Source organism: Silene latifolia, chromosome 1, assembly GCF_048544455.1.
Source record: "Silene latifolia isolate original U9 population chromosome 1, ASM4854445v1, whole genome shotgun sequence".
Taxonomy (NCBI): Eukaryota; Viridiplantae; Streptophyta; class Magnoliopsida; order Caryophyllales; family Caryophyllaceae; genus Silene; species Silene latifolia.
This window is the reverse complement of record NC_133526.1, coordinates 150,608,822-150,620,292: the sequence shown is the minus strand read 5'-3', so window position 1 is coordinate 150,620,292 and position 11,471 is coordinate 150,608,822. Positions and strand designations below refer to the sequence as shown.

The 11,471-nt window shown below is 40.1% G+C and overlaps 1 protein-coding gene across 1 annotated transcript; it reads left to right on the top strand.

The window, feature by feature from the left end:
• Positions 1 to 265: 265 nt before the first annotated feature.
• LOC141658068 (uncharacterized) lies at positions 266 to 1,194 on the top strand. Its single transcript, XM_074465367.1, has 2 exons — positions 266 to 415; positions 499 to 1,194. Exons 1-2 carry the CDS (start codon positions 266 to 268, stop codon positions 1,192 to 1,194), a joined length of 846 nt encoding a protein of 281 aa, XP_074321468.1.
• Positions 1,195 to 11,471: the final 10,277 nt, after the last annotated feature.

Genomic DNA, 11,471 nt, shown 5'->3' with positions numbered 1-11,471 from the left:
GAGAAATTAAGGCATTACATGCTTAGCTACAGTGTGAGTGTCTACTCCAGAATAGATCCGATCAAGTACTTGTTTGAAAGACGAGTGCTAAATGGAAGAATGTCGAGATGGACCCTTATGCTATCAGATTTCGATCTCAAGTATGTACCTTTGAAAGTGATCAAGGGAAGGGCGTTCGCCGATTTCTTCGCCGACAATCCAATCGAAGAAACAGAAGTCATCGACACTTGATCATTTCCCGATAAAGACGTGGTTCATGTCGAGGATGACGTATGGGATTTGTTTTTCGATGGATCATCGAACTATATGGGATATGGAGTGGGCATTCTTCTTATCTCACCAGCTAGTGAACACGTGCCCGTGTCCATCAAACTGGATTTCAATGTCACGAACAATGCCGCAGAATATGAAGCATGTTTGCTTGGTTTATGCAGTTCTCTTGACTTGGGTGTGACGAAGTTTTTAGTACATGGAGACTCGTCCCTTGTGATCAATTAGGTGGGTGGGTCATGGAAAATTAAGATCCAAAGTTTGGCCCTATATCAAACAAGAATCGAAGAATTGGAAAAGTACTTCGAGGATATTCAATATGTTCACCTCCCGAGAGAGGAAAATCAGTTTGAAGATGCGCTATCTAAGCTAGCTGCCTTGATCAACATTCCCGACCATATAAACAGTATGTCAATATGTATCGAACGAAGATCTTCACCTGCCTATGTGAATGCGATTGATGATGCCGAGGAAGGTGAAACCAAACCCTGGTACACATTCATTTTCAAATTCAAGGAAATAAAAGAGTATCCTCGCGACCTTGACACATGTGGGAAGCGCACTCTACGAATGTTATCCACCCAATTCATCAGGACCGATGATGGGCAATCATACAAGAAGACGGGTCAAGGTGTTTTGTTGCGATGCATCGATAAACCGACAGCTGAAAAGGACATGGAGGAAGTCCATAATGGTGAATGTGGGCCACACATGAATGCCTATATGTTAGTCCATAAGATCATAAGGCTTGGTTACTATTGGACAAGAATGGAAACAGATTGTTGCAAGTATGTCAGGCACTGTCAAAATTGTCAGATATTTGCAAGTGTACAGCGTGTGGCACCTTCTATGTTATACAACATGACGTCACCATGGCCATTTTCAACCTCAGGAATTGACATCATTGTAAAAGTAAACCCATGAGGAACAGGAGGGCACTGTTTTATCCTTGTTGCAATTGACTACTTCACGAAGTGGGTAGAGGCTAAGTCTTACAAAGTTCCAGGTTCCTAAAGAAGATCAGGTTCAAGCAAGTATGATTCCCTAGTCATGCTCGACAAGCGGCGTTTGAACGCATTATACCACGTTTAGCTCTACCAGAAAAGGATAGAAAGAGCTTTCAACAAAAAAGGTGAAACTAAGGGGAATTAGTGAGGGTGATCTAGTTCTCAAGTCAGTCAGAGCTCTATTACCTATTGACCTGAGGGGTAAGTTTAAACCAAATTGGGAAGGCCCATATTTGGTAAAGAAGATTTTATCACGAGGCGCTGTTCAATTAACAGTTTCGGACAGGAATGACTTCACAAATTCTACGAATTTGGACCAGCTGAAGAAATACTATCCTTGATAGCCTCATTCTCAAATGTTATGAAATAATTTTTGAATTGCAAATGTTTTTAGAATAAGTTGTGAGTTGTTTTTCAACACTGCATGAAATATTTTATGTGAGAACTACAGACTCGGTTGATTTTGTTGCAAAGCAGATACGTAGGAAACTCTTAGTTAAGAGTACAACCAAAACATGTGAAATAAAAATGAAATTTTCGATGCAGAAAACTGGGGATTTCTAATAAATAATAAGCTTTTGTTTATTCTAAATTCCGGGCGATGCTCGTTACAATAATTTATTCCGGGCGAAGCCCATCACACACAACTAAAAAATGAAAGCACACAAACAGTAACAAGAATAGTAGATAGAAATGTCGAAGACTACTCTTTGCCATCCTCATCCGGCCGGCACGCCCCATCACGACGAAGTCTCACCCATCATCACTCGGGCTCTTTTCTTCGGAGGAATCATCAATTTTTCATGAGGGCCCAGTCTGTCTTTCACACTAGATCGAGGACCAAGTCTTTCTGCAAGTGTCAACCCAATTTTATTCCTTGGACCTAACCTCTTCCACACATTTAAAACCGAAGAGTCAGTTTTAGGAGTCGAGTCAGTCTCTGTTTCGGACCTAGATGAAATCGGAGTCGTCCTGGTGAAGAATTCTCGTTTCTTCTCCCCTTCCTTGTGGTATTTTTAGTTAATGGCTTCGTTCTTGTAAGGTTCCCTTCGGGCTTTGAACGAAGACTCAATAGTCCACTGCAAATAATAAGGTGACACCCAACTAGACGCAAACGGCTCAAAAATATGCCAAATAGTCCTCGAGTCCAAGACTCCAACCATGCATTACACCTCTCAATAGTCACCTATTTGACTTGACCGCAAACAGGCTCAATGACGGGAATCCGTTGCTGACGACCAACTTGTCGAAGAACACGGTCCGGGTAGATATGGGTAGACCACTCCAAGCCCAAAAGAGTAAGATGTCTGGTTATATCAGTTTCAGACAAACCAGTTACTGCAGCAAAGCGGAGCCAAGGTAAGGCCCATCTAACATGTAATGCAGCATTGGCAGAAAGCCAATGTTGCCAGAGAGGCTCCTTCTTCCCAGTATCAAACCGACAGTGACGATAAGTGAAGCTTCTCAACTCATATGTACCTGGAACCTTCGGTGGATCAACCAACTCGATTCTCTCACATAGCCAGATCTGTAAAAAAGGGTCGAGAAAGCGAGTCAGACTACAGGAAATGATGTCAAACCCACTGAGAAAAAAAAGTAGGAAAAAAAACCCAAAAAAAAAGAGAAAAAAAAAACTAAAAAAGAAAAAGAAAAAAGAAAAAAGAAAAAAAAAGAGACAAAAAGAAAAAGAAAAAAGGCTGAAAAAAAAAAGAACAGCGAAAAAGACATGGCTGTAGAAGACGGGTTGATCTATTATAAGCAAGATTTGGGTTGGTCTTCCGAGCATCTAACCTAGAAATAATATCAGCAAGAATGAGCCAAGCTGGTCTCCTGTGATGCTCCGTCTGTTCAATAATTCGGATGAACTTCGCTTGACCATAACGAGTTGGTACCTCAATATGCTCTTCAAAAGCAAATAGATGAAGTATATACATCCAAAAGCCCTGCGACGAAACGTCGTAGGAATCAATGGAGCGTCAGCACGACCAAATTTCTAAGCAATGGCGAGTAAGTTTACTCACTCCCCATCAACGAATGCACACGCCTCTTCACGTGACAAACCAAGGAAGACACGGAACTTGTTAGCCCATCCCTTTTGAAAGTAGGGAATAACAAAAGTTGCCCCAATCTTCGAGCCTCCAAAAATAGCAATTTCTTCTGGAAAGGGACAAAGCTCTCCTTCAGGAAAGGCAAAAACATGATGGATAGGGTTCCAGAATTTTAAGCACTCATCAAGAAAAACAATTTCAGGCAAGACCTGCCTCAACGGGACTAGTTGATGCAATCCCGTATCAACAAGTATTTGAGATTCCAATCCTTCGAAATCAGAGGCCCAAGATGTCTTGGCCTTTCGAAGAGAATTCATGTTTGACAAGAAGTTTTTATGATGAAAAGAATAAGAAGTTATGGTTTGCCTCTTATTATGATCTCCTTGTATAGGAAAATAGGAAAGAGTTTTAGCTAAGGGTTTAGGAAACCATTGCTTTCCGCCCAAGTAACACGGCCGAGTGGCCTTGGGGCATGGGCCTCCAAGTTTCCTCATCACCCATTATCGCTTGTTGCACCAAAGTTCGTTGTCGCGGGCTTTACTTGTGTTTCGTGAGCCAGAATGGCTAATCTTTATTTCTATCCCCCAGCGAGTCAATATTAGAATTAAAAACCGTACACACTTAAAAATACATTTTTATGTTTTACGGGTTATGTCTTGCCCATGTTTATTTACCGGTCAATCACCCGAGTTAGAAACTCGAAACATGTATACCCGTCAAATGCAAAGCTCATCCAAATTTCGAAATCCATAGTTGTTTTCGAAAATGTCATGTCCGAGCGAAGCCCATTTCTAAAATAAAATGTTATGTTCGGGCGAAGCCCATTTTCGAAAGTCAGTTTCGGGCGAAGCCCATATTCGAATGAAATAATTCCGGGCGAAGCCCATTTTCAAAATAAAATATCAATCCCGGGCGAAGCCCATCTTCAAACGTCAAATCGGGTCAGAAACCCAATTCAATGTTTTAGTTCGGGGCTCGGGCCCATCCATGTTTTAACTATGATTTCCGAAAGTTCGGAATAGCATTATGTGCTTTCGTGTGATATATGTCCATGTTTTAGCAGGTACGCTCCAATTAGGACTTTAGACCTAATGTAACTGGGGGCTCTGTCGTTTTCAGCTCCATAGACCTCTATAATTACGAACGGAGGAGTATCCACCAAGTAAAGTAATCCACGTCGGGTTATTAAGATGATAATATTCCCGTGCGGAATGCAACCAGTGATATTTCAACAACGTTGCTCAAATGTTGGGCACTAATGATGAAGAATCGCAGCTCAAGTGAGCTAATGCACATGCTACTCGAAGAGTATAGACATCATGGGAGAGGTATCTCCAATGTATGACGGCAAAATCCTTTCGGAAAGCACCGTTTTAGGTCGAGACTGCAGAATGCCAAGGCGACGGTATGCCGAACTACAATGCGGGTTTGATTCAGCCACATGTAGGCGCCTAAAGATATGGCTCAACCCACCATATATGCAAATTTATGGCTCGACGACCAATGATGAAGATGATTTGACGCAAAAAAATCAAGAGTCAATCCCCAACGAATTTTCTGGTATGATCTATTCTTATGGCTGGAGAGCTTATATACGAAAGTCTAATGGACTAAAAACGACCCGCGGAATCCTCAGGTTGAGAGGGATCTGGGGTATACTTTGACTTTTGCCTTGACCAAGCCCTAGTCAATGTGGGGGCTCTGTAGATACCCGTATCCGTCGATATTGGAATTTACAGAAATCCCGACAAAATACCCTGTTTTAGCAGGATTTCACACATTGATTTAGTCATGCGAGGGATTTAATTGCAGGGCAATCTAACTCAAATAATTAAGCCCGACTAGTACGGCTGATTTATTAAAGAACAAATAACAAAATAAGGCACAAAGATTTATACGTGGAAAAACCCTGGGAATAAGGGAAAAAACCACGGGCACTAAGCTAGGAGGGATTGTTACTATCTTTTTGAGTATCCTGACAGGGAATGTGTATGTCAGGCAAGGTATAAAATATGAGCGTTTAATATTTTTGCTTAAGTAATCTACAGTGATAAAATAAGACTAGGGTTGACTAAATAACTGATGCCCTTATTTCTCTTCTTTGCAATTTATAGTAGCTCCATTTGGTCTCCAACGGTCTTCCCAACGTTTATTAGAACGTTCCTAGGTAATAGGGATCGTGCCCTATTTACCTGGAAGCAAGTATTTGACTTCCCAAAACTGCCCGCCTTTATCTCTGCTTGGTTAACTGCTCTATACTTGTTGTAGGTTTTATTGAATAAGTCCTCCGTGTAAGTAGGAACTATATTTCTAGGGATTAGTTGTTGCCCGACGCGTTCTGGTAGTGCTCCGCATACGGCTGGTGAGATATCCCCTCAGGCCTGGCCTAGTCGATTGTAATGACCCGACCCGCCACAGTCGTAACACAATCCCAATACGATGGGATGCTCCATTTGGGCCAATTATTTGTCCTCACTTAAGCCCAAAAGGAGAAGGCCTTGTTACTAAATGGTAGGTGGAATCTATTATAAGCTTCTCATGATCTCCTTATTCTTTCCATGTGGGATAACTTTCCTCACATTTCATGGGCTGTTACATTCTCTCCCACTTAAGGAGCACAACGTCCCCGTTGTGTCTGGAAGCATAACCGCTACCCAAAATCCTCCCCCGCTAGGTGGGTGATCACAATGGAGCGTATAACCACTGCCTCCGATCACCACACGGTCGTAGGGTTGCTCTGATACCACCTGTAACGACCCGACCCGCCATAGTCGTAACACAATCCCAATACGATGGGATGCTCCATTTGGGCCAATTATTTGTCTTCACTTAAGCCCAAAAGGAGAAGGCCTTGTTACTAAATGGTGGGTGGAATCTATTATAAGCTTCTCATGATCTCCATATTCTTTTCATGTGGGACAACTTTCCTCACATTTCATGGGGTGTTACATAGATGGCCTGACCAGTCTTTGTCTCTTGGCTGTCACTTGATCAAGTGTTGTATTCCTTGTTTTGGTTTCCTTTTACTTATTTGCTAGGTCTGGTGCTTATTTGCCTGATTGTTGTCCGGTCAGGCAGGACAATTCTGGGCCCAACAAATGCGCCTTATCTTCTTATTCCCGGTAGATCTTGCCAGGGATAAGGAGATAAAAATCAGACAAGGCTAAAAGTATAAGAATATTTATTGAAAAAGAGTTTGAGTTCCCTTCAAATTCCTTAATGGCTAGTGATCATAAATGAGGTAGGTTTATCAAACCCTAGGAGAGTCAAAATTGGATTCATCCACTTGTGCTATCCGTTGGATTTTTGCGGTTATAAAATGCTTTGAGCCGTTATTTGCTTTCATATTTCCATTCTTCAATTCTCTAAACTTTGTTTCTCTTCTCTCTAATTCTTTGTGAAATAAACTTCAAAATTCAAATCATTCAAAAATGGTCGGTGGAAGGAGAAGGGTTGCTGCACCAAAGACTGTTGGGGCTGATTAGGCTCCGGTTGGGGTAGATGTCCCAGAAATTATTCCTTAGGATGAAGTTATGGAAATTTTGTTGGAATATGTGTCCTCCGACAATAATACGATAACAACTGTTTATCATGATGATCACATGTTTAAATCTCATTTTAAGAATACATGAGGGATGTAATATTTTACAGTCAACTGGTCCACACATATCGGTAATGATTAGCTGACTAGAGTTTGACATTACTGTCGTGCGACGGTGGTGATCAGTTGATCCCCTTAGGTCATACCTAAAGGGTAACACTCTTAATTGATTATTTAATTAATCGTATGCCGATACGGGTTAATTAAATCACTTAATTGACAGACGATTTTGGAAGTAATATTTACGTGTCTCATTGTAATTTGATTAAATAAGATACGGTCTAAGTAATCGAATTGTTTTATTATTTAGATGAAATTATTGTTTACGGAAACAATTGAAACGGAATGAATAATTTATTATAAATACAAGATGTTGTGATTTATAAATTGGTAAACCATTTTTGGTACAAGTAATTATGAATTACTATGTTAATTTTTATAAGTGACATATTTTATTAATATGTTGATTTTTAATTTTTAAAAATACATTTTATATATATAAGATGTCATGTAATGTGTCACATGTGACATATTGACAAAATCATAAATAAAATGCACTCATCCATTTTATGTGTGTGTACCGAAATGAAGGGAGTATTAGGATAAAAATTGTGTTGATTATTTATAAGTGAAAAACATAATTATAATACCTACACATAGCCTTGCGTACATAGCTTTCTCTTGGGAAGAAACGGAGAGCATGCATTGGGCTTTCTCCCCTCCCCATTTCCGGTTTTTCCATAAGAAAAGAGCAAATATTTTTGCTTAATTTTTCACTCTTACACTACATGCAAACTAGTGTATTGTTCATTCAACATATCTCTCATAAAACTTATAGAAAGATAAGAGAGAAAAACTCCAAAATTCTTCCTTACTCTTGGCCGAATAAACAAGAGTACCAACAATATTTTGGGTCAATTTTTAGTAAGATTAATATTGTTCTAGTTCAAATAATATTATTCTTTTAAGGGGTTATCTTGGGTATTCATCTTTGGGAGGGATTCTAAGCTTGAATCTTTGTTCATCCATATAAGAAAAGCTCAAGAACAAGTAAGAAGGAGATCTTACTTGTGCCCTTTGATCCGAAATTTTATAGTAAGGAAAATGATTTCTTCTCTATTCTTATTCATGTTTGCATGCATAAGATCTAAATTTAATTTTATGAATAAATTAATTGTAACATATATGAATATGTTGTATAATGAGATTAATAAATTCTAACAAATTTTTGCCCCTGCAGAAATTCTGTCTATTACACATAAGGGTGTCACTTTTGCCCCTGTAAAATCATTGTCTGCTTCTTTTCCTGAGGCCAATCAATTGAAGCCTTCTTTCGAACATTATTTGAAAGGTAAGGGTCTTCTTCCCTCCAGTGCTGAGGTCTGGGTCCCTGAGAATGGTCCAGTCAGCGCTAATTGGTGCAGTCCTGGCTGGTTCTGCATCTTCGAATGAGCGTTCAAAGGGGGTTGCAGGCTTCCCTTTTGTCTATTTATGGTTGAGGTTATCAGGCGCATCATGGTTGCTCCTTTTCAACTTATGCCGATGGTTTGGATGATTGTTCAGTCTGTTGAACATCTATGTGCCAAGCACAACTTGGTGATTAATCTTGAAGATTTGAAGAATGTTTACCATTTGAAAAGTAATACCACTGGATGCTTCAACCGTCGAGTCAGGGCTAAGATGACTCATTTGATAACCAACTTTAATTCAGGCGATGATAAGAGTTGGGCCACAACCTATATGTTCATCAAGGCGGATTCTGTTGCCCCTAATCTGGATTATCTTAACTATCCGGCTGTGGAGGGTGGTAAATTCTTTTTACCTGTGTTGAATTCAAGTTATAATAGTACGTAAATTATGTTCTAATGATAAACTTATTTTTCTTGTGTCAAAGTGGCTGACTTGGCTTGTCATCCTGATGCCGAGGGGTTGGCTGACCGGATTACAACTTTTATGGCCTTGCCAGCTGAGGAGAGGGCGTGGCCTTATTGTCTTGGTCAAGAGCCCTTGCCACTCTTGAAGAAGGCTAAACTGAGCACTTACAAGGGTGCTAGAGGTGCCAAGGCTTTAGAGGCCTCATCATTAGGTAGTAAGTTTTTGCCTTCTCTTTGTAGATTTTGATGCCTGAACATATGTTAGTATTACTGATATAGGATTTCGTCGTGTAGCTACCAGGGCTTCTGCAAGGATTGCCAGTTTTGGCTTGTCCTTGGTAAAGGCATGCATTTCTCAGATTACAGGGGAAAAGTCCCAGAGTAGTGAGGCTACAGGGAGTAACAGCATGCTTTAAGTCCAGGTCCCTGCTCACCAGGCTCAATTGGTGTCTCCTCCCCAGGTTGTGGTTGATGTTGATGAGCCTAATCAGGGTGGTAAACGAAAAAGGTCGGATGAGGCTTCTGAGGGGGTTGGTGGTGTGAGTGAGGTTAGGGTGGTCAGGGCTAGGCTTGTTAATGTTCAATTTGCTAATGAACAAATCCAGGCTCACTCTTTTCTAGTTGATGATCCTTACTACAAATATCAGGCTGAGGAAATATCTGCTCAGGCAGTGGCTATTATGTACCGTTCCAGGGATTATGCTGCTAACCTAGTTACCATGCTGCAGGAAGTATGAGTCTTTTCTCCTTAGTTTTATTTTGGTTGTATATTTTTGTTCTAGTTTACCCAATGTTGTCAGGATCGGGATTCTACTTTGGATCGATGGGGAGGGTAGGATCGAATCGGTAGAATCGGATCGTAGAATCGGAAGATTCTACAAACTCACTAAATATAATTTTTTATTTGGTAAAAACATATAATTGAAAATCAAAACACTTATTTATTCATAAAATATTGGTAACTAATGATTTTAGTATCATTGTATGAACAACTTACACGAAATTTGGGTTTTACAGTTTTATTATATAAAAATATATATTAATTTTTTTTTATTATGGAATCGGATCGAGGATCGTAAAATCTTAGGATCGTATTATGACCCCACCTCTAGAAATTTCAAATTAATAGGATCGTAAGATTCTACAACTATGATAGAATCGTAGGATCCAGGATTGGTCAGACATTTTTGGATCCTAAAATCGTAGAATCGTTGGATCGAATCGCGATTCTAACAACAATGAGTTTACCTGATTTGTGATCTTCTTGCAGAATGTAAATGATATTTTAAGGGGTGCTTGTGAGCTAGAATCTTCAAATGCCAAAAAAGGGACTCTGGACTGGGAGGTGCAATGCCTGAAGAAAGACGATGAATCTTTGAAGAAAGATTTAGAAGTGTTGAAAAAAGAGAGTGAGTCTCTGAAGAAGGAGAATGAGGCGGGCAAAGCATGGCTATTTGTGGAAACATCAAAGTTGGGGTCTGCTCAAAATGATGTGAAGTCTATCCAGGCTAAGCTTGCTATAGTCCCGGAAGAATTGAAGGCTGAGAAGCAGGCTATGCAGGATCAATTGAAAGTAAATGAGGAGCTGGCTGCTAGAAGGGATGTGGTGCAGGGCAGGTATAAGGATGTTGCCTTCTATTTCTTTGGCAAGGGTCGTGTAGATGCCATGAAGAAGCATGTTGAAGTTAGGCCATATCGGAACCCGGAGCAAAAAATGGCTGATCTCAATGCCACCTATCCTGATCTTTACAAGCTGCATGCTGATGACGAGGTTGATTCTCCCCCGTTCAAAGAAAAAAGCGGTGAGGCTGACGAGGATGAGGATGAGGATGATGAAGATGAGGAAGCAGCTGATGAGAATATTGGTTCTACTACTGCTTCCAAGGTAGGCTGATAATTTAGTTTCGGGTAATATTTTTCGGCCCATCCATGGGGTATGTTCCCTGAACAAACTATCTCTGAATTTTTCGCTAGTTGGTATTTGTCCTACCAAGGGGGGGATGTTCCCTGGACAAACTTTGAATTTTTCGCTTTTTCCTTAGTATAATTTGAAGTTGTTTTCTTATTCCATTGTATGCCTTGGTTTGATTAGGTAGTACCTGCAACAATGCAATTTGAGCCATTTGTTAAAATAATGCCTGCCAAGAGGGCTTATATCCCCCAATCCGTTTAGGAAATCGGGGCTTTTTTGCATGTCTGAGGGCTTTTTAAGTAAGGTGGTTGCCTGTCAGCAGGGGTTATAGTCCTCAGCCTGTCAGGAGGGCTTTAAGAAAAGTGGTCTGGTTTTATTTCACCATCATACCTCTCTTTTTATATTAAGCTCAGTTTTGTGTATTTTTTAGTTGTGGCAAAAAGCCAAAGTTTGTGAAGCATTTCTGAGATGCTGTTCAGGTTGGGTGGAGTGGCCATCAATCCTGAATATTTGTTTAAGCCTGTAATTATGATGACCTAGATAATTATAGAGACGGCGTAAAATAAGTTTTTAGGATTTAACATGGTAATTTAAAGCATATGGTAAAATTGTAATTATATTAGGCAAGGCATAAGGCAAGAATATAACAGACGGGCAAAATTGCAATTAGCACATATAAGGAGCATAGAAACACCATTGATTATTTCATTCAGAGGGTTTCACATAGAATTTTGCCACGTAATAAGAGATAAAGTTAAT

Bases quoted from the DNA above. Each gene is read 5' to 3' on its own strand.
- LOC141658068 (XM_074465367.1), top strand. From the start codon at position 266: ATGACGTATGGGATTTGTTTTTCGATGGATCATCGAACTATATGGGAT. The intron at 416-498 runs GTTTGCTTGGTT...GTGATCAATTAG, and splicing joins TGCCGCAGAATATGAAGCAT to GTGGGTGGGTCATGGAAAAT.